Genomic DNA, 22,590 nt, shown 5'->3' on the forward strand with positions numbered 1-22,590 from the left:
CTTAAGTCGTCCTGTGAACGAACCAAAACCAGCAGTTCCTCAGTAAACGCTGCGAAGTTTTATATGGAGGTATTTTATTTTCTTCTAAATTAACAATGGTATAAGATAATGTTGTCCAAACGCAATATTGTTTGGCTAAATGTACAGCGCAATGGTGCAGATACAACGAGATTGGGGAGCAACTCCAAGTTTGTGTCATTAACGGATAATAATAATAATAATAATAATAACTCATGTTTAAAAAAATGAACCAAAACGAACTGTAATGTTAACATGGGAGTAAGCCACCCATGTTATATAGTCACATATGTTTTAAATAAAAAAAGTAGCTGTAATATGGAATTAGTTTGGTGTTATTGTGAATTCTGTGCAGTGATGGATTGTGGGAAGAAGTCGTTTTGTTCTGGTCCTGATGGACTTGGCACATGGCAGAGGCCAATCGGTCAAATTCGTGGTAGTATTGAAAATATATGGGACGAAGCATTTATAATAATCTGATTAAACTTGGCATATGTTGTTTTTGGTGCCACAAATATATATATGGTGTGTGTGAAGGGGTGAACGAAAGGCATTAACTTTGTGTACTTTGGAGCTCTTCTGTCCAGTCCATTCAACTGCGTTCATTTTCGGGCAGATCTGACACATTCAATATGGCGGCGTGCATACGTATCAAATAATGGGCCAACGAAGACCAATCAAATCTATTTAAACACGGGGAAACAGCGTCACTGTGTGGCCAAATGTTGACATTATAAAATGAATCATGAACATTGTGTGACTTGACACAAACGAAAGGAGGCGTATTGAAAAGCATAACACTGTATACTATTTGTTTTTAATGGATTATCACGACTGCATTGATGCTCATCTGACATTTCGTGACAGTCAAAGACGTGAGGTCAGCGTGCTATTTTTGAACCGGGAACACGTGGCACTGTTTCTGGTAAACGAGAGAGCGAGGGAGCGAGAGCGAGGAGAGGGAGAGAGAGGGAGAGAGAGACTCTTGTTTCAGCCACGAACACATCAATACACAGTAGCAGAATCTGCAGTGCACTACTGTACACTAGTGACTGAGTGACCGTGGATTATAGAATTTTAAAGGAAAAACAAATATGACGATGGAGGTTCGAGTGTGTATTTACCTTGGTGCCTTGCTGCTGCTGCATGTGGGATCTGCTGATCATGGTAGGTGCCACTTTTTATGTTATTTTGTTTTCTTTGATCGTGATCAGATTGTAGTCGTGGGATGGAACGAAGTACAAATGCTCACACTCATTTGTATTTCGTTACATTGTTTGACCTCGGTCAAGTATCATGTTAACTTTTCCTAGTTGTCACCCAAGGATAAAGGGGAGGTAACTCCCGTGTCATGTTCAACAACTAATAAAAAATATAGTAAAACTCTTCACACTCTTAAAATGCCGATGGCGAGAGCGGACAGAAAGGATTAAAATAAAATGCAGTTTGCTAGCAAGACAGTTTTTTGTTTTTCTTGGGGCGTGAGGACGGATGTTTATTTAAAAAATTTTAATATATTTTTCCCAAATGATTTTAATGGATCGATATATATATTAATGGCCATCAGTTATACGTCGATTTTCCCTATTTGAGGGGCAGCTTGGTCTCTATCCTTGAAAGAGTGGCATTCAACTGTATATCAAATCAGTTTTCTCGATTGAAATAAATTGCAACGACATTAATGCGTTCCAACTCCTCCCTAAAATAAGAGTAATTTGTTTTTTTTGCTTTTTAATACAGTAAAACAAATAGCCGTGCACATAATTAAAAGGGAAAAAAAGATTGTAAAGAAATAAACAGGTTTTAAAAAGTGTAAATACTGCGCACACTGTAGTACAGTATTTGTGTGGTGGATGTAGCGGGTTGGTGTGCCGTTAAGGGGCGTGGCCTTGTGAGTGAAATCAGGCACTGGCTTTGGCTGGAATCATTCCTAATGTTCTCATTTTGTATTTGTGTATTTGACAGTTTGTCCTTTTCAGTAAACAGCTGAAAGGTAATCACTAACCGTGGCTCTCCTTGCCCACGTACGAGTGCATTACAGTACCTTAATTCCGCCATTTTTTTCCCCCCACTTAAGTCAAGCGGTGACGTATCTTAAGCTTCCTTGTGACTTAAATTTTGGCTCATACAAAAATAATCCAAACCCCGACAGCTCGCTTGGGTCAAGGTACCACTATGCATCCTATTAGCATTAGCATCTGCTTCAAGAAATAATATGCCTCGCAGTCAAGAATTCAATTGAGGTTAACCGACGATTTTGGTGTGATGTTCATAAATATACAGTAGTTCTTTGCCTAAAGAAGGCCAAAGTGGAGCTGTCTCTATTTCTCTGTTATTAATTTTACACTTTTGCTTTTGACACACTTCCCCCTCCTCTTGCTCTTTCAGCTCACCTATTACACACAGCCTCCATGTTCACAACCCACCCCACCCCGTCAGTTCTTCAATTCTTAGAATAAAGTTTCCGTTTATTGGCTGTCAGTGGACAGGGAAAGTGCACAGCGAGACATAATGACACCTCTAATGTCTTCGCACTTAATTGGGTCTCTACCGTAGACCACTGCAGGTCATGTGCGGACTTTCCGCTCACTGTGTTTTAAAGTGGCCTCTTGATTTTGTCACGCTGGGTTTTATCAGATGATAATGAGCTTTTGTCGAGCTATAGTAGGTACAAAAATCCAGCCAGCAAGCACTTCATCAAGTAATTACAAGACTCCGACACATGCAGAGATGGCAGATAATTAACACTCTTCACATCTCACACATTCTGCTATTTTAGGCCAGACTGAAGAAGAGGCTACTGCGTGTTATTTGATTTTTTTTTTTAAACAGTAGATTAAAACAAGGTGAAAGGGATAACACCTTAACGTCCGTGACACATTCATTGTTCTATTGTAGTCCAGACAGAAAGAGCAAACATTCCTGCATTGTTCGCGTCTGTCACTTGTCCATTCTTTTATTGTAGTCCAGATGTGTTTCAGTGTGTTATATGATTGTTTTGCCTGACTAACATTTACACGTTTATATCAAAACAGAAACGTACAAAGACATAAAACATGTTCATGTGTATGTTACATTTTTCTATTTTAATCAAGTCAGAAGAAGGAGAGTTTTGGCTTGCCACTCTGCCACATTGCACAGACTTATGAAGACGATAGGAGATTGTTGTTACATGTACTAAGCCAGCCAGTACTTGGCAGAAATTCCTGCAGCTATGTCAAAGTTACCGTTGGGCTCTTGGCTATCTTGTGACACAAAAACCTGTGAGGTGTGGGGACTTTTTAATCCCACTACACATCCAAATCAACCAAAAGGTGCCTTCTTTTGAGTGCCTTCCAACAAATAGCCGAGAGCCTAGACCTAGACCCAATGGAACTCCGTACCAAAAAGGAGGCCATGAACCAGAGATGCCCTCACAATCACACGCATTTGGAGATCGCATATATTGCAAAGTCAAGCCTATATTAACACAATTCCTCATTATATTTCCTTTTGTTATTCTTTTTTTAAGAGCAGACTCAGAGACGATCGTTACATTCATTACAGGGTGACATATTGGAGCGGAGGAGAAAATGACAGACTAGAGACAGTTTGAGGTCAGTCAGATGGCGGTGAACACCAGCGATATGAGCAATGACAAAATGCCCGTTAGTCATGTCAGGGAAAAATCCCTTCGAATGCAAAATGCTAAAATGCTCTTAAGCTGTGAGAAAACATTATATGTGGGTGATTAAAGCTTTAATACGTTTGAGCCTGACTCACAATTTAGTGGAAATTGTTGGCTTAAATGTCATCAAATTGGGTCCATCTGTGTGTGATGTTTGACAAAGAGCACTAAATGAAACTAGCGACTGCTACATCCTAGCTACGCCAAAGTCAGCTGTGATCAGCTCCAACTTCCACTGTAAAATGAATGAGGATAAAGGTATGGCAAATGGATTGATGGGACTTGTGTTTACACATGTATGATGGTTAAGAGAGTCAAGAAGAACACAAAAACACATTGCCTGTACATTTCCTGACAGTAAGCAAAGGTACTGAAGATGGTTGGACAACCTTCCTGCTTTGAGCATTGCAGGAGCGGGTTACTACATGTCGAGTCTCGAACTTGCAGCGCGAGCGTAACAGTGGTTCTCTGTACTCGATGACCCCACTCTGCACACATGCATGGAGCATAACATATACAAAAACTCAAAAGTCTCAGAGAGTATTTGAGTCAGGTTGCTGCACAAGGCCGGTATTGTACAGCGTGGCTCCTCTGTCTATTTGCATGGGCGTTTAGGTTGTAACACGTTACATTTATTCCGTGGCAAATTCTGTAGTAACGTTTTGAATAAATTGTACATGTCAAGAGTAGTCTTGATGCAGTATACCGGTACTTTTTTTTACTTGAAACATTTTCTTCATGGTTATGGCCAAGGTGATCATCCCTATTTTTAAAATCAATATTGTAGTTATTGATAACACTGCTCAAAAACAAATTTTAATCAGAGATGGCTTTAAGAAAAAAAAATCCGCCTATCCTGATGCTCAACCTAACCCGTAATTAATTCCTAAATATTACTAAATATATGACTATATTATATATTCAATGATTGTTGTTGTTATTACTATGAAAACCTGATTTTTCTGAATACCTACTCTTGTTCAAGTAATTATTTGGAAGACTGTTTTTTAGGGGGGTTTTGCTTGAGTCATATTACCTTTAATTAACATTCTTCATTTTTGAATACAGCTATTGCCTACTTTACGCACCTCTAATTGTGACTGAGCATCGGTATAAGAGAATTCCCAGTAAATGTAGCTGAAACTGTCATATTTATAGTGACTGTGACTGGATAATGGCATGGAGCAGTGATAAATCAGAACTAAGTTGATAAATAGAGAAAGGTATTGAAATATCCATTATGAATACAAGAGAAAATTGACACAAGAGTGCCAGGGTGTGGATTTATATACGGTAATCCCGATACAAACCAAAAGTTGTAAAAATATCATGGTTAAGGGTAAAGTATGAGCCTTAATGGAGACTTCTTTCTTCTTACTTTTTTTCTTTTTTGATTGATATAAAAAGGATTTATTAGATATAAACACATAACGGGGTAGGACTAGATAAGTTTTTTACTTCTTCCTACTCCCTTGAACATAATAACTGTGTTGAATGAAGACTGATTTCTTTCTTTTTACTATTTTATCTACCTTATTTTCTGTCAAATTATTACTGTAATATGTTTTATATTCAATAAACAACAACAGCAACAACAACAAAGTCTCATGGTATGGAAACTAATCAGTCATATTTAACATTTAGGACTAATACATTCACATTCAATGTTTAGGAACTGAGCAATCACATAAAGAGTTCTTTGTAAATGAAGCTAAAAATATCTCATATTGGTATGACTGTGACTGGACAATTTGTAGTCAAGGTCGCTGGAAATAAGTTAGACTGCTGAACGCTGCGTGTGTGAGTGATTGTTGCGGTAATGAAAGGCATTGTGCTAATGAGCTAGCCAACGCTAATGACATTACGTTCTGTCAGCGTTCTGGTTTGCCTCAAAAGGATGTTGGGAAGGAGGAGGAGAAGGGGAACAAAACTAGTTAAACTGATCAAGAGCAATGGAAAAGGGAAACCGCGTTCATTCGATAAGCAAATTAAAGCCTAAAAAGACATGATTACTTAATGTGGTGGCGTTAATAACTGTATGTCATATTGCTAGCCTGCACTGTTCAGAAAATGTTTGAGGATAGAGAGAGAGCGGGTATAACAGGAAGAGGGAATTTTAAATCACCTAGCTTTCATGCTACCTTCAAAAGTAGGTGCATATCAGTTGATGGTGTGAAAATATGGAATCATTTATCAGTGGACATTTAAGAAAGTAAAAGTTTTGTTCAAGTCAAGTAAATGTATACACAATAAGTAGATAGTCATGCCTTTGGTTCAGATGATTGTGTACTTTAGGATGTGTTTGTATTGGCATATCATTATAAACAATGCTTCAGCTGCAACCCTTTTCACTCAGCAAATGTTCTTGATTGTTTGACTTATGATTTATGATGATGCTGATGAAAATAAATCATTTCATAGTGATGGTGACTTGGTAAGGAAAAAGGGATTCATAGTCAATGAAGGTGAAAATGTCATATTAATTGCCATATTGACTGAGCAGTAATCTGGATGACAGCACTAGCATAGTGACTCCAAAAATCTTCCTAAACACAAAATACGGTAGGTTATGGTCTAATGAAGCCAAGGTTCAACTTTGAAGGCTGAACACTGCTCATCAACAAAAGAATACCACATCTAGTATCTACAGTGACGCATGTTGGTGTTATAAGAGGATGTGCGCACTTGTGCGACGCATTACATTTCAGTTGTTTTTACTTCCCTTCTCAAAAAACAAAAACCCGCAAAACCTCAATTGCGTTGTACAGGCTATAAACCACATTCATGTTGGAAAACTGTTTTACATCATTTATCTCAAAAACAGTGCATATGAACAGGTGCGTGTAGACCTTTTTTTTAAAGTCCTGTATGTCATGTTGATTGTGCGTCAAAAATATCATGTGTATCGATAGTGATTGTAAACATGGAATGATACGGAATAATAATTATCAATGTTGTAGCTGCAAATATCCCATGGCATGGTTTTTATAATGGCTTTAAATACTTGCTTGCTGCCTTTGCTCACTGCTTTCACTGACTGTGCAACTTTTGCGTCCACACGGAACCCAAACTTGTAATTCTGATCTTTTTGGATCTTGCGTGAACTGTATTTTAGCAAGCCGGTTGCCTATGACACCAAATAAGCATTAATTAAGCTTGGCTCTGCTTGCCTCCCATTAGGTAATGAGCATACTGCACAACCAGCACCAGAACGTGACCTGGATCTCACCAGCAATCTGCCACCCATTATTGCTCCAAAGAGCTCCAACGCCACTTCCTCGACCGGCAACAATACCGTTGCGACGCTACAGCCAAGCCAAGGGAAAAGTAAGTAGGGAGATTTATGGACTCAATTTACTACGGGAAGTCATTAGCTGGGCTATATTTGCTCGTTATTGTATCGAGGAGGTTGACACGTGGTGATAAGCCGATGGTACCACCAACGTAAGGCCGCGGAGGCCAAGAGGAAAAGTATAGTGATAACGATAGAGCATGACATTAAAAAAGGCATTTTTTCCCCCTCAAAAGTATAGAAACACCCCATAATGATGGCAGCATTCACCTCAACTCACTTCACCAACATACAATGTGTCTTATGGTAGAGTCATGAACACTGACCTGAACTGAGGCCAGCGACGTCTGGAGTTCTTTGGATATTGTTCTAGGTTCTTTTGCAACCTCCTGGATGAGTCGTCGTTGCAACGCTTGGTTTAGCTGGTCGACCACCCCTGAGAATGTTTGCCACTGTTATCTGTGGGTAATGGCTCTGACAGTTGGAAAATGATTTGTAACCTTTTCTATTCCAGACTGATAGATTTTAATAACTTTTTTTCTAATTTCTTCTTGAATTTCTGTACCTATATATATATGCCTGTATTATACTGCCCCCTGGTGGCCAGGGCACAGACAACACCCGAAGGAGAAGCACGTCAATTGAATTGAGACAAAACGTGGCCAAAACATTTCAATTCTTGACTTTATATCGAATTCATTTCAGTTGGGAAAGATGATTTCAGAAATGACTATTTTAAGTCACAAGTGTGGTCACGGAACAAACTAAACTGGTGTCTCAAGGCACAATTGTGCATGTACATACGTAAGAATTCACAGCCTTTGCTTCGTACTCCGTTGATGCATCACTGTCATTATCGGATCCACATAAAGCAGAGGGTTAAATAATGTAAACGTGAGGAGAGTGAGAAATAATTCTACAGCTATGCCGTGTGAGGACTTTCATCATAACATGAGAAAAGTAGCGATGGTAGGGACACACAGGTACAAACACACACACACTTGAAGGTTATATCAGACGACAGTTTGCCTTCACGACTCAGCGCCACCGAGCTCTGCAGATAGCGGCGACCTTCTCTGAGTGTTGCTACTCTGCTGTTTTGGCCAGCAACTGACTACAAATAGGCTCAACGGCTGTTCATGAATGTTTTGTGATTGTGAACAATGTGAATCAAGATATATAATAATAATATATAATTATAATTATAGATTTTTTCAAAGGGGGAAAAAAAGAGGCATCTGTTTGAAGGAGGCATTTATTTGTTGGAGTGGACGCCATCTATAAGAGGCACAGGAGATTATTGAAGGAAATACTTTTGTAGATGCTGTGCATCCAGAAAGAATTCATAGTGCTTCATTTCCCCCATTTTGTGACAAGCTTATTTTAAAATGAAATGAAATTGCGAAGTGCATAGGGAAAGTTTTAGCAGTGCTGCACATCCCCCCTCATTTTATTATTTCATATCTACTTAATTTGCAAAAATTAAAAAAGACTCTCTTTCATTCGATCATTTTGAAATGTTGTGTGTTGAATTTTGATCGCAAAAAAAAAGTGAATTATTTTGGAAAAAAGGAAGTAAAGCATTGCGAATTACCCAGTCTATTAATTTCACCGCGGAGCTAATACAATTCTCTTTGGTAACCTCAGCGACATCCATCCCACAACGATCCTTCAACCTGACCGACGTCATGACATCAAAGCCCTCCGTTACCCCCACGTTCATCATCCAAGCCTCTGACGCAACCTCTCCTCACAGCCCTTCAAAGAAAACCCAGGCCAACACAAATTCACACCAGCCGCCGGACTCCCTTCCTGTCTCCACTACACTATTGAGCCAGGCAGCTGCCGTGTCCACCCCCTTGTCTCGCACCACCTCGGATAAAACGCCCACGATGACTCAGCGATATCCCACGCCCACCACAGCTGGGCAACATACCACGCCCACGCCCACCATGGCTCGGCAACATACCACGCCCACGCCCACCACGGCTCGTCAACATACCACGCCCACGCCCATCACGACTCAGCAATATACCACGCCCACCACAACCCGCTTCACAACCACCTCCTCCAGAGAGACCTCCACCTCTCAGATGACAACTCTCATGTCAGCGCAGAGGACCTCCAGCATAGCCCCGGTGCATACCACCGTCGTCCTATCGAGCCTCACATCCACGCAGACCAAACTGCATGCAGACACCCCGTCGCAGCTCAACGTTAAGGGCAACAGTAAGTCCAGTACTAAATTTGACTTTATCTTCCAAGTTCAGTAGAATAAAGTTGGGGCGACCAATATGGATATTTTTTTAGGCTATTACCGATTTCAATATTTGGCAGACTAAAAATCCAATAAGCGATTAACTGAGCGATTCATAAATAAAAATCGAATCAATAAAACCAAAACATTTTTTTTGGTTCCTTAGCAAAGTATTTCCCAATCAACTGCTCCACACTACTTTGTCGTTTAGTGTTTGTTTAGTATCGGACGATTTTTTGGACAACTTTTAGGGAGGAGACATTTGAATGCATTGTCTTTTGTTGTAATGTGTTGTGTAAAAAAAAAAAAATAGCCCACAAAATTGGTGGATTTTTTTTTCCAGTTTTTATCTGATCTAATATCAGCCGATTCAATTCAGTTATGCAGTCAACGAAAATTTACTCCAAAGTGCACTGGAGCAAACAAGGTGAGTCACGTCACCAAACCCAGTTTTGACGTCAATTTCAGTCGACAGCAGGGGGCGATGCTGCATAAAATGTCAACCTTGTCGGATGGTTGTAAACGGGTGGCTTAATTCAGCCTTCATTCTTATACCACCAACATAATAATAAGAAACCCGTGTTTAGACTGCCTGTATTAGAGACACAGAACATGGTATTTCAATTTTTTTTTTACTTGGCTTCCACTTTAATAGAAGACCAAATTGTCCTCACGTTTGAATGTGAGTGTCACAGTGAATGGTTGCGTGTCTAGATGTAGGTCCACCCCACTTCTCTCACCAAAACTCAGCGGTAGGATCGGCACTTCCCCACTTGCCCTAAATGCAAAACAGCCACCGAGTGCTTTCTAAATATGTCCTTGGCTTTTCACTGTTTGGATGATGACAGAGACTAAACTGGCCTAAGAACAAAAGCAACACTGTTCTTTTGTTTGCTTAGACACAAGCCAGCTCTTTTCTCCTTCTTCTACACACAAGTGCTGTCGCCACCAGGCCGTCCACATTGGTCCCTCTGTTTGGAGACAGTCATAGGACTCGTGTTCCATAGCCGTTTAAATCTACCCACTCAATTATTTAGACACCCTCAACGGCGTGCTCAATCCATTGGGATAGCGTGCCGCTGTATTCATTTTATCTTTCCATCTGCCTGGCAGAGAAATTTTTAGGACATCTCTGCAAAAAAAAAAAAAAGAACCCATGATTTCTGCTTCCCAGGCGCTGTGGTTTTATTAGTCCACATTTGGCACTTTGCCTTTTTTCCATAAGCCAGGGAAGGAGGGATGACTCGCTCCTCTGTGGTTGTTTTTACTTGATGTGAAAACCGTTGAGTTGGCAAAACAGTGCTCCATAGCAACGTGTGTAGATAGCAGCGGCAGGCTCTGCATTTGGTTTATGGACCTTTAGTAGGGACTTTCCCAAACTAATACAGTACGCTTCCTAAAACATCCACTATCAGGTCATAATTACAGTCATCTGTCAGTATTTTTGGAAAACAAGCAAAAATGAAATTTTTAGCACACACATTGGTAAGTTTTTTAAAAATTGATATTAGTAGAAAAATTTCAACCAGATGAGTGAAAAAATAAGCAAAAGGAAAAAGAGCCAATAAAAAATACCAATGTGCGTTCTGAAAATGTTTATTTTTCTTCCCTCCCAAAAATGCTGAAAAATTACTTAGGCAATTATGCTATGCGCGATGATATTATAAACTCATGAAAATAATTTTAGCTTAAATGAAAATTGTTTCATTGTAAATCTAATTAAAATGACAATATTTGAAATTAAAATTTGAATATTGTAAAGGAGTAAAATGTAATTCAATTCAAATTTGAATTACATTGAAATTGCTTGAATGTACCAGTAACTGTAACTATGTCGGCACTGAATACATTTGTGCACCTTTTATAAAGTGAAAAGCTCGGACGCGTCTCTTGTGCTTTGTGTTCTCACTTCAGCCGTCCACGACTCCCCAACGCTGGATCCTCTGCTGGCCGGCTTGGTGTCAGCCTTCATAGTCAGCGCCGCAGTCATCACCTTGCTCCTCTTCCTCAAACTGCGTCGACGAGACAACAGGCCAGAGTTCCGCAGGCTACAAGATTTGCCCATGGTGAGGGAGAATGATTTTCAAAACTCAAGTCCCAACACCATCCAATTTGTAAACATCTTTTAAATTTGAAAGCCAAGAATCTGAAACATAAATATTTCCAGGTGCCAGTATTTCAAAATAAAGTGATTTTCAAAATTAAAGTTCTAGCACCATCAAATTTGGGCAACCAATTATTTTGAAAGGCAAACACCAGAAATGTTTTCCCATGCCAGCACTTCAAAGTAAAACAATTATCAAAAGGCCCAACACCATCACATTTGGGACATTTTATTTGGAAAATTATTTTATTTTTGAAAGGTAATAGGTTATTGTGCTAGCTGTTCAAAATAAAATGATTTTCAAAATTAAAGTCCTAACCCCATTTGGATTTTTAAAATCATTTTGTCTCGAAAAACGAGTATTGGATCCAGGATACAAACAAAATAGATTTTCATAACAAAAGGCCCAACACCATTGAATTTTGAGTTCTTTTATTTCGAAAGATAAGCACCAGAAACAAATATTTCCTGTCTGCATTTCAAAATAAAATAATTTCCAAACTTAAAATCCCAGCGCAATCAGAGGTGGAAAATTATTTTATTTTGGAAATCAAGCCTGGGAAATGTAAATATTTCCATTTACAAGCATTTAAATACTCATACAGAAAATGATTTGCGAAATAAAAGTCCCAACATCAAATTTGAAAATAAATTTTATTTTGAAAGGCAAACAATGAAAAGGAAAAATGTCATGTGCCTGCATTTTAAAGCAACATGGCTATCAAAATAAAACTCCCAACGCTGGATTATAAAAAATATTTTATATTGAAAAGCCAGCACTAAAAACAAAAATGGAATAGTCATAAACTTTTATTTCGAAAGATAAGCACCAGAAACAAATATTTCCTGTCTGCATTTCAAAATAAAATAATTTCCAAATTTAAAATCCCAGCGCAATCAGAGGTGGAAAATTATTTTATTTTGGAAATCAAGCCTGGGAAATGTAAATATTTCCATTTACAAGCATTTAAATACTCATACAGAAAATGATTTGCGAAATAAAAGTCCCAACATCAAATTTGAAAATAAATTTTATTTTGAAAGGCAAACAATGAAAAGGAAAAATGTCATGTGCCTGCATTTTAAAGCAACATGGCTATCAAAATAAAACTCCCAACGCTGGATTATAAAAAATATTTTATATTGAAAAGCCAGCACTAAAAACAAAAATGGAATAGTCATAAACTTTACAATTATATCTGGGCTGGAATTTGCTCATTTTGTGCAAGTGAGTGACGGTGAACTCTTCCTCGCATACTGCTGGGCAAATGGAGAGTTTTGTTACCTTGACAACATGGGGCAGCCTGAGCATTGGACTTGAGTGGAATCAGAGAGCCGACTATTTATACCGGGCCATTAAGAAGTCAATTTCCCATTACGTCTCCTTTTATATTGACTGGCTTCGGTGTCTTTCTCCTGTTTCTCCTTGCTTAGGACGACATGATGGAGGAAACACCTTTGTCTATGTACAGCTACTGATATGGATGCACAGCCAACCACTGACTCCCCCCAAAAGCCTTTCTTCAAGGGTAACATTTGTAATGATTCAACCACCCGGTCTGTCTTCTTGTGACTGTTGATCCTTACCACATGCGGTTATGTGGGTAGCTACAATTGTATCCAGGTCTGATGGCGGCTCTGATACATAACACACAGATACCACCTGTCGGGTTCTGCAGCAAATGTCAATTTCTGATTAGTACGCACAAAATGCACCCATTTCTCATTTCTCATTTCTGCATGTTCTGTATTTCCTCTAATAATATTTTTTGTATTTTGAGGAAATACAGAAATCTTATCATTAAAGGCTTTTCGGATGACTCAAAGGCCCAAGAGGAGAACAGAACAAACGGCCTAATTATACGTTTAATGAGGTTGCACTTTATTTACATTTTCTATGTTTGTTTCGAAGAAAAGTTATTGTTTCTGCGGGGCGCGTTTCAGCTATGCCTGGGCTTTTAAGTGTGTGTGTGTTTCAAATTATTGTGTTCATGGGTTATTTAAAGGATACTCTAGTCGGCCACAACATTAGGTGCATCTCTCCGAGCAATACAAGAGCTTCATGGCGCTTTCACAAAGATAGTGATGCTCTGATTTGATTGAGTGGTTGTACCTAATGAGGTGTCCAGGGTGTGTTCAAATACAGTACAGTATTGTTGGTGATGCCCCCGCCCCCCTACCATTGCAGTTTAAGAGTGCCTTTTAAACATGTACATTCATGTCATTTCCACATGTGACGTGAACATACGACTGGAGCAGTGGCCTTTTTGAAGTGTTAATACTGTAAATACTGTTATTGTCGAGCGCCTGGATTAATTTATAAAAAACTCAAATAAATTGCATTCCCCTTTGAGATGCACCCATGTGGAAATCCACGTTTTAAAAATGATGCACTTGTGTTTATCTATTGAGGTGTCAAACGCATCATTGTTGAATTGTGAGGCTTTGCTGGTCAATGTGGATGATGGACAATTATTATTATGACTATTAAAGGGTATTTAAAATGTGTTTTGTGTTTTCGCTCTTTATGGTCGGCGCCGACAAACCAGATATTTGTGTACACGTGACACATAGTCGTGTATGTAGCGCTTCCTCCATCAGTGAAAACATTCTTTACGGGCGCTTGCTTTCTTTTCTCCACACTTTGGGCTCTCCCTCTACAAGTAGAAGCCAAAAGCTGACGAGAGCTCCACCCTGCGGTTACAATCAGTTGGTGGCAAGCTCCAGTCCACTGTTACGCGTACACTTCCTGGTGAGATGACAAAACCCAGCCGACTGAGCGTAATGATACGTGCTGGTAAGGTGCTTGCTGTTGTTTGCGCATACACTAGATGGCAAGATGACCAGAGCCCACCTGCCGAGCAACGTGGAAGAGTAGATGGCAAAATACCGGGCCGAACATGCACACTCGCCGGTAAGATCCGAGGCGAACTCACGCATACACTTGCCGGAGAGATGACATGCCCCCAGGAGTTATGGACTCTTCTCATGGTATCTGGTCCAGGAGTTTTTCTCCTTTCATTTAGAGGTGGGTCTGCGTAAGAGTCTCTGGGTGAGAACCGTGGCCAGCAGCAGCATCTGCATGAACATGCTCACTATTTTGCTGTTCACTTAATGACTGAAAGGCGCGTCTGGAAGTGTGGCTCTCCTTTCCCTCGCGTGAGTAAGCACTGTAAAAATCCAAAAGAAAGATCGCTTTAAATCACGCCAAATAGTGGCAAAGCAAATAACATCAGAGATGGCTTCATGTGTTCCTAAATGTATTTTTGACGCAGATTTAAAAAAAGGTATTCACTTTTTTTCCCCAGTACATCATGTTTTTGAGATATTTCATTTTTTGTTCTTATGTTTGACCTTGTTCAAAACAGATTTTACCATGTGTTTTAATTTATAGCCATAACGCTTAAAAAAAGTTCCACCTGTTGCTGAATGGAACCCTTAATAGATAAATATTACTAACTAAATTACATATCATATTATTGTCATTATTATTAGGAGTAGTAGTAATCGTAATAGTAGTAGAAGTAGTGGGAACATTTGATGAGCTTGAGAAAAACAAGGGCAGATTTGGAATCAGCGCAAAAAAAAAAAAAAAATCTTCCGCAAAGGTTTACTTGCATCTCTGATTTAAAAAAAAAATAATAATAAATTGTTGACCAGAGTATTGACCTGCAATTATAGCGGGTGAACTCTGCAAGGCAACCTGGAAACCACAAACCACAATGCCCTGCTAATTCACATGCCCAAACTGTTCCTTGTGCATTCCAATGACTGACCTCACAGAAAAAAAAAAAGAGGATCAGAGGTCCGTCAGACTCAGGTCAGATCCGAGCTCTAGGTTCACGTCATCGTCGTCATCCAGGATGTCTTCATCATCATACTCCTCCTCGTCCAGGAAGTCACTCTTTACTCTGGATGGAACACCCTGATGCTCAAGAGCTGGCGGAGGAGCAAAGCTAGTTTGTTAGTACAGTATATTAATGTGTGTGCGTAGGAGGTCATGCTTTGATGCACTTGGGATGACGATGAAAGACAGACACTCATTTCTCATAAGCACTGGTGGTGTTTGTGTATAAACAATGACCCTAAATGACTCTGGGAAGCATTTGGAGTCTCCTCTAGGATATTTTGTTACAGTAAGCTCATACACACACACAGTTCCCTAAAATTACATTCACTATTTAGCTAATCAACAACACTGGGCCGCTCTACACTTCTTGTTTTGTTTTCATTTTAACTTGACAGATATTGCTCTGCCTTGAAAGGAGGTCAACACTCTAACAGGATCACCCCAGATTCCATTCCGGCTTTCTAGAACTGCTTTTCCTGTCCGGGAAAGTGGTGAGGTGCCACTTATCCCAACTTACTTTTAGCAAAAAGCAGACTACACCGTTGACTGGTTGTCAGTCAAATCAAGAGGCCACATATATATTTCTTCCTCAGAAAAAAGGGCTAAAAAAGGCATGATAGTTTAAAGGGTTATGCTGCCACCTTGAAATGTGTTTGAGTCACGCAGATCATCCAGCAGTGAGATTTCTGAGCTGATCTCAGCCAGGCTCACAGTAGGGCTGAAGTCCTCCGAGTCAGAGTCCTGCTTGGCCTCTTCAACTTTGAGCCTTTCGCCGAGCCTGGGCGAGCCATTTGGGACCACTAAGTGTAAAGCAAAGCATGGTCAACATTAAAAAAAAAAAAAATAAAATAAAAACATTGTGCAAAGGATTTGTTAGTTATTTTAAAAATGATAAAAAGGTGGGACGTGGACCAGGAGGGGAGTTCAGGTCTTACTTGCTGGTAGCATGGCTTGATGCTCACGCAGGCGCATGACCTCACCCTCTAGTTCTGACACAGTGGCGCTGTGGCGAGATCGAGAATTGCATGCCGGTGAATCAGACGGCAAACAAGCAGGACGTGCAAAAGCAGACACGCGTACCGGATGTGGCGGATCTCCTTTTGTGTATACTCAAAAGCACTTTTGGCCAGATCTGAGCTGTGAGATTGGTAGCGATCCGTCAGCTCCTGAATCGTCTGCTTGAAAGAACACAGACAACACGGTACTGGGATACAGAATTGGAAATATAGATGTGCAACCACGAAAGACAAACACACTTAGTTCTGTGGCGCCGGTTGACTTCCAAGCTGTTAATTCTCTTAAAATATAAAATGATGTGATAATTTAGAGTGTCCAATCAGCCTGCCATGCATGTTTTTGGAATGTGGGAGGAAACCGGAGTACCCGGAGAAAACCCATGCAGGCACAGGAAGGACATGCAAGCTCCACACAGGAAGCCCAGAGCTGGAATCGAACCCGGTACCTCTTCACTGTGAGGTCGACGTGCTAATCACTTTCCCACCAGGCTGCACAATAAAACCAATCAATTACATAATTGTTTTGTATGTACATACACTACTATTGTTATTTTGGAAAACCCGGTACATAGCTTTCTGTTTAAGGTTCTACAGTTTTGGGGTGACCCATGCACCCAAAACTGAGACATGCACTGAGAAGCAGCCAAATTGCAATTCCACATTCAGAACAAAAACAAAAAGCAATTTGTAGCAAGCTGACAATCTTTCAAGCAGTGTTTAACTTAAGGATCGTTAATGTTATGTTTAGAAATTGGGCATCGACACAAATCAGAACGTGGCGCAAAATGTAGCGCTTAAAAAACACATTTTTAAAATGGCGGCCTGATGTTTGGAAACCGCTACTGTAAACCTTAATTTAAATACAGTACACGTGAGATCAGCAAACTAAACGGATGCACCTCGCTGCTATGCTGACACTGTCGCCGGCTCTCTCGGGCCTCTTTCTCCAGGAGCATCATCGCCTCCTCTTGCCTCCCTTGTTGAGCAGCACACATAAAAAATAAATTATAAGTAAGAGGACAAGGCAAGAAGATGACAATGATGATGATGTTTTGGGCAAGACTCTGCCTGCCTCTTTGCTTTGAAGGCCAAAAATAATGCTCAGGACTTGTACAGTCGTGAAGATTTAGTGTGACTCACTCAGTCGGGTTTTCAATTGATCTACCTCCTTGCAGAGGTGTTCCAGCTCCGCTCGGCACACCTTTGAGCTCCAGCTGTGATAAGAGAGCAAAATGAAAAGATTTCTTTCAAGCTCTCTTGGGTAAAGGCTTTTGACGCACCTCGTCTGAGGGAAGGCGGCTGCTCCAACATCGGTAATCTCTCGCTCCACTCCTGGAATGTCTTCTTTTTCACATCTCCTCCCTCTCAGATCTTCGCGTAACCTGTCAACCTCCGCTGGAAGACACGTTGTTGTGATGTATCGACTATTTGTGCTCCTTACAATGCTCATATCCAATCGTGATTTTGCGTTACCTTGCAGCGTCTGGATATGAAATTGCTGAGACTGTTTATTCCGCTCCATGTCGTCGAGTTTCTTGGTGAGTGACTCAATCGCCTTGGAAAAAAAAGGACAATGGTGGGACAAGAAAGCAAATGTGAAATTCTTTTCACATTTGAAACCCTTTGTTCGTTTCATTGAGTTCAACTGGAGAAATGACCAAGATTCTATACAAGAGATGAAAGTTTAACCAAAAAAAAAAAAAAAAAGTTCTGGAAAAAATATGCCTCAAAACTTTAAATTCGAACTATCGTCATGTGCTTGACATCTATAAATAATTTTACGTGCTGCACGAGAGCAAATATAGTGGTGCCTTGAGATACAACTTTTAATTTGTTCCGTTTGGACCTCATTAGGCGATGCAGGTGAAGTGTCATCCATCACCTGGTTCTGTGTCTGCAGCTGAGACTGGATGGAGGCTACATCTGCCCACTGGACCTCGGGAATGACACGGTGAAGCTGCTGTGCGCTAGGTGATGGAGCGCAAACGGCGTGGCTGTCAAAATCTGAATCATGAAACTTCTCCTTGAATGGAAATGACTCTGGAGAAGTAGAAATATCGATTGAAAGCTCACCAACAATAATGATTGTACTGTTGCTAGGCAGGGATTTCCACCTTTTCTGTTTAAACATATACAGGAAGTTTCACCCACCTTCTTCCCTTTTGCTGGAGTTCCCCAGCGAGGACAGCCTCCCCTGAGGAAACATAGAAGATTAGAATTTTAGTATATTTGTCGTAAATATTGTCAAGAATTTACATTAAGTACATTAAATTGGATACGTTGGTTATGGAAGGGTGACATTAGAAGGCAGGCCTGCTCACCCTCATGTTGGCCACGCTGTCGTCAGCTGCAGAAAGAATGGAACTCAGTTGGCGGTCCCAGTTCATCTTCCAGTTGATCTGCAAGGAAAGAAAGAAAACATCTGTTTAGTCATCAGTGGATAAACAAGCAGGCTGACACCAAGTAACTTTACACTTCTGTACCGAGGTAACAGCCTTATGACAAGTTTGACACTTGCAATTACAATGGCACTCCTACTCAGGGATAGAATTTTCCGACTGATAAACACAATCCTGAGCACAAAATACATCAGATTAATGTGAATTAACCAATATTTTGTCCTCGGGCTGAATTGGACTACTGTAATTATTCGAGTTAGCAACCAGCGCTATAGTACAGTAATAACGCATAACGACATCAAATAGAAAAATACAAGACGGTCATATAGGTTCTATAAAAGACTAAAACCACTAATATTTAATAACAAAAAGTGTCAATATTACTCCTAGCTTCGCGAGCCACTTTTAAATAATGGGGCGCAGTGTAGGGCATGTTGACGTCACATTCAAACCCCGAAGACATCTGGGAATTGTAGTTATAGTCGTTGTCTATTTTGCCTTTTAATGCCAGGACAGTCCTAGTTATTGACTACCTCTTGGATTCAATACATTGTGTAAAGCATTTGTATTCTTTTGGACTGTGAATATCTTCTTGTAAAGTCTCATTTATCCCAGCGTCATCACCAGGAGATGAGAACACAATATCCCAAAATGCCCTGTAATGATGACGTCACATAAAATGGCGGCCTCAAACGTTAACATGGAAACTGTAAAAAAGTTACTCGAGGAGAGTCTTGGAAAACTCGGATTTGAAGTGTACACCTTGAAGGTATTTGTGTTCCAACTGCCAAAGTATTTTTATGAAACTTTTCTAACTTTATGTATTACGTAAACGTCAAAATGCCACATTAAATGCAGCAACTAGCAGATGCACTTGCTGTCGCACTGTGTTGCTTCCACCTGACACCATCTCTGCTCCGTATTTTCAGGTGGGTTGGTACAACTCTGTGTTGCCCGCCAAGCTGCACCTACCTTACGCGGATGACAGCTTGGCCGTGTTGATCCTCAGCACTCCCTCCATGTTCGAGGAAGCCTTCCTTCCCTTCATGAAGGACAGAGGATGCCAAGGACTCTCTGACCCCATTGACCAGTGTGTCAAACACTGTGTCACCTCTGCTCTCTCTCAGGTTTGTGATATTCATATCCTGGATATGTAGTGAAGCGTTACTATCTCTAGGTGTCGGGGACCATGACTCGATGCTCTTCTACACTTTTTGGACGGTCAAAGATGCATGCAATAAAAATGGAAATATCACATGAAAATCATTGAGATAAAAACGAGGCGACAGAGTAGTTGATGTAGTACAGTTCCATTGTACATCATATTTAAAATTAGAAGTGGAAAACATATCTTTAACAAGCCAGAGCTAAAAAAAAAAAAAATCTGAGAGGAGTAGAAAACGACCTGCGTGACGCCATCAGACAAAAAGTGCACACAAAAAAATCTGCAAATAGGCCCAATGGGTGTGGGTCTTTTTTTCTTCTTTGAAAAAATAGTTTGTTATTTTTAACCCCAAAAAATAAATACATAAAAATAAAAACAAGTAAATGAGTTCATGAATTGTTGTGGATGAATTGTAGAGAATATTTTTCTCCTCCTTACTGTGTCTCCTCTGTCGTCTGCAGAGCTTTGCTGGACAGAAGGTTGACGTGAGGTACGACTACGAGCTGCTGCCCAGCAGGAAGCCCAAGTTCTTAGCACAGACTGCTGCACACGTGTCAGGAGCGGCTTTCTACTACCAGCAGTCTGACGTCAGCGACCAACCCTGGGCTAACAAAGTAATCTTAATCACTTTTTATATCTTAACTCAGAGCTATTTTTGTAACCTGATTTACGTTTACGTTACACTTGTTTTGTAGAATTTTGTAATGTTGGCGTAGTGAATGCTTAAAAGACTGCAAGAAAGTGTTGAGTCAGTTAACAACTCTAATCGAAGTAGATGTTATTAGAATATTTTTTAAAGTCCTGCTGCCTTACAAATATTCTTTTGCAGGTGTAGCTGTGCTTTGACTTTTCGCACTCCATTTTTTCCTGACAGAAGATGTTCGGTGTGTGCGTGCACCCCAAACTGGGAGGCTGGTTTGCCATCAGAGCTCTGCTGGTTTTCCAAGACGTCAAAATGGACCCGGAGGAGGTCCAGCCTGACCCTCCGGACTGTGTGCCTTCCAGGGAGGCCAGGATTCATTTACTGGAGGATTTCAACTTGCGGTGGCAGGTACCATGGAGCCTAAATGAAACGTTTCACGTGGAAATCTTCACATTCCCATCATCACATTATTTTACGCCGTAGGACTGGAGCTACAGGAACATCATTACTCCTTCGCAGACTTACTCCCAGAAAAAAAGGGACTATTTCTCCACGCCACCTGCCCAACGACATGTTCTGCTCAGGAGTTGGGGTCTCCTGCCTGAGTCGGACGACGTGCCCTCTCACAGCCCGGGGGAACACGCTCAGGTGGATGGACATGGCTGAGATGGAAAGGTGCTGTATTTCTATTCTAGCTTTGTTCATCAAGGCTAAGACAGATACACACTAGCAAAAACGGCTACTCGTCATTGGAGGCCTTTATTTTTTAATTTCGGGGATTAAAACAGTTTAATATTAAGATTTAACATTAAGCTGTTTTTACATGGATGATATAGTCATGCGGTAGTGGTTTTTAAAACAATATCTTGGAAAAATTGCTGCATACTGGAGTCTTGGTTAGTACATCTGCCTTTGGGTTGTGAACTTTTGGGTGTGAATCTGGTCTCTGGTGTCCCGTGTGGCGTTTGCTTGTTCTCCCTCTGCTTGAGTGGGTTTTCTCCAGTTTTAAAACATGCATGTTAGCTCATGTGAGGTTGCAAGCGCAAAGGCTTGAAAGAGCTTCTTGTTTATACGCATTTAACATTCTATAAATGCTGGCGCTACTTTAATTTATTGGTGTTTGTGGGTCATATTTTGTCGTAATTTCAGTCCAGACCTTGACATTCATCTCCATGGATGCAATTGTCATGCTATGGATGAAAAGAAATGGACATCTTCAAAATAAATCTGTACATTAAAGTGCTTGGTGATTGATTTCTTCTTAATTTGCTCTTACATGGGGAAAAAAAACCCCAAAATGATCTTCAATTGAAAAAAAAATTGCACGAGTGTGCGTGTGTCTCTGTGTGTATATATAAAATTGTACGTACTATACAGCAGTCTGTATGACTGTAACTGTCCAGTATATTATTGTGGATTAGTAAATAAATTATTTCATTATTTGGCGCCCCATTCATATTGGAGAAAATTGACTTTTATCTCCATCTTATGGTCGTGAAAATACGGGACTGCAAGGAATGTGCATATGACCTGCTTTGGTCATTTATCTTTTGTTAATCTTTTCGAGAGGGGTTGAAATCTAAATAACTACAATAATGTGGCTGTACAAGTGCCCACACCCACTTATAACTGCGGTGTGCCTGGTCTCAGAATGAACTAATCACATTCAAATTCATCTTAAATGAGAGTCAGCGCACACCTTTGATTAACTTATTTTGGTTAATTTCTTTACACCACAAAACCAGTCATTGGTTAAAATGTATTTTTTTAATGTATTTATCTCGTTAAATTACTGATTTATTGTGAATAATATCATAAACAAATATTAGTTGAATGTGTATTCAAGAATGAATCAACAAATTTGAATCCTATATTTACGTGGTTCAGCCGCTAGGTGTCAGTATTGTAGCGCTCTTGGGTGAGTCTGCGTGGCTTGGCCAACTCTCACGCCACATATCTATTTTGTAATACTGGATTGATTATCTTTTTATGACTTTATTTCACTCCACGTTTGCACTTTTATTGTGTTTCCCTTATCTCTAATGAGGCTCTCACCTGAGCCCGTTCTCCCGCCCGTGCCATTAGAACTATCTGTGTACTGAATCAGCACTCTTGCGGAGTTAATTATACTCCCACTGATATGGCATCCCCTCACCACCTCCATCCCTTTCACTTTTAG

At 40.2% G+C, this 22,590-nt stretch overlaps 3 protein-coding genes across 7 annotated transcripts; 2 read left to right on the forward strand and 1 right to left on the reverse strand.

Annotated features, from left to right (window-relative positions):
* The first annotated feature begins 735 nt into the window (after window positions 1-735).
* LOC147202714 (uncharacterized) lies at window positions 736-13,846 on the forward strand. Its single transcript, XM_086115943.1, has 5 exons — window positions 736-1,185; window positions 6,866-7,012; window positions 8,625-9,206; window positions 11,149-11,300; window positions 12,773-13,846. Exons 1-5 carry the CDS (start codon window positions 1,113-1,115, stop codon window positions 12,815-12,817), a joined length of 999 nt encoding a protein of 332 aa, XP_085972069.1. The 5' UTR covers window positions 736-1,112; the 3' UTR covers window positions 12,818-13,846.
* Window positions 11,974-19,055, reverse strand: LOC147202715 (uncharacterized). 5 transcript variants are annotated; one of them, XR_015101405.1, is made up of 12 exons: window positions 18,526-19,037; window positions 18,356-18,398; window positions 18,087-18,244; window positions 17,678-17,759; window positions 17,345-17,599; window positions 17,104-17,180; window positions 16,269-16,363; window positions 16,124-16,191; window positions 15,830-15,988; window positions 15,115-15,277; window positions 14,435-14,508; window positions 11,974-14,372 (listed from the first exon to the last, which is right to left on the reverse strand). XR_015101405.1 is itself a non-coding variant. In XM_086115939.1 (12 exons), the coding sequence occupies exons 2-11, from the start codon at window positions 18,589-18,591 to the stop codon at window positions 15,138-15,140; spliced, it is 1,143 nt and encodes a 380-aa protein (XP_085972065.1). In that variant the 5' UTR covers window positions 18,592-18,603; window positions 18,988-19,055; the 3' UTR covers window positions 11,974-14,508; window positions 15,115-15,137. The 5 variants fall into 5 exon arrangements, 4 of the variants coding, with proteins under 4 accessions (XP_085972065.1, XP_085972066.1, XP_085972068.1 ...); XM_086115939.1 differs by having other exon boundaries at window positions 11,974-14,508; window positions 18,526-18,603; window positions 18,988-19,055; XM_086115940.1 differs by having other exon boundaries at window positions 11,974-14,508; window positions 18,526-18,603; window positions 18,688-19,037.
* Window positions 19,056-19,249: 194 nt separating this feature from the next.
* On the forward strand, window positions 19,250-21,650 carry mmachc (metabolism of cobalamin associated C). Its single transcript, XM_086116724.1, has 5 exons — window positions 19,250-19,372; window positions 19,533-19,730; window positions 20,230-20,382; window positions 20,643-20,819; window positions 20,895-21,650. The coding sequence occupies exons 1-5, from the start codon at window positions 19,265-19,267 to the stop codon at window positions 21,075-21,077; spliced, it is 819 nt and encodes a 272-aa protein (XP_085972850.1). The 5' UTR covers window positions 19,250-19,264; the 3' UTR covers window positions 21,078-21,650.
* The last annotated feature ends 940 nt before the right edge of the window (window positions 21,651-22,590 follow it).

Source organism: Hippocampus guttulatus, chromosome 7, assembly GCF_054856545.1.
Source record: "Hippocampus guttulatus isolate MCC_2025c chromosome 7, RoL_Hgut_1.0, whole genome shotgun sequence".
Taxonomy (NCBI): Eukaryota; Metazoa; Chordata; class Actinopteri; order Syngnathiformes; family Syngnathidae; genus Hippocampus; species Hippocampus guttulatus.

What these genes read in the sequence shown, in the direction of transcription:
- mmachc (XM_086116724.1), top strand. Translation starts at nt 19,265, where the DNA reads ATGATGACGTCACATAAAATGGCGGCCTCAAACGTTAACATGGAAACT. An exon ending in TTGAAGTGTACACCTTGAAG is followed by an intron (nt 19,373 to 19,532) that starts GTATTTGTGTTC and finishes CCGTATTTTCAG; the next exon opens with GTGGGTTGGTACAACTCTGT. An exon ending in ATTTCAACTTGCGGTGGCAG is followed by an intron (nt 20,820 to 20,894) that starts GTACCATGGAGC and finishes TTTACGCCGTAG; the next exon opens with GACTGGAGCTACAGGAACAT.
- LOC147202714 (XM_086115943.1), top strand. Translation starts at nt 1,113, where the DNA reads ATGACGATGGAGGTTCGAGTGTGTATTTACCTTGGTGCCTTGCTGCTG. An exon ending in TGTGGGATCTGCTGATCATG is followed by an intron (nt 1,186 to 6,865) that starts GTAGGTGCCACT and finishes GCCTCCCATTAG; the next exon opens with GTAATGAGCATACTGCACAA. An exon ending in ACAGCCAAGCCAAGGGAAAA is followed by an intron (nt 7,013 to 8,624) that starts GTAAGTAGGGAG and finishes TGGTAACCTCAG; the next exon opens with CGACATCCATCCCACAACGA.
- LOC147202715 (XM_086115939.1), bottom strand. Translation starts at nt 18,591, where the DNA reads ATGAACTGGGACCGCCAACTGAGTTCCATTCTTTCTGCAGCTGACGAC. An exon ending in CTCCAGCAAAAGGGAAGAAG is followed by an intron (nt 18,245 to 18,355) that starts GTGGGTGAAACT and finishes CTACTTCTCCAG; the next exon opens with AGTCATTTCCATTCAAGGAG. An exon ending in TGACTCAAACACATTTCAAG is followed by an intron (nt 15,278 to 15,829) that starts GTGGCAGCATAA and finishes CTCCTCCGCCAG; the next exon opens with CTCTTGAGCATCAGGGTGTT.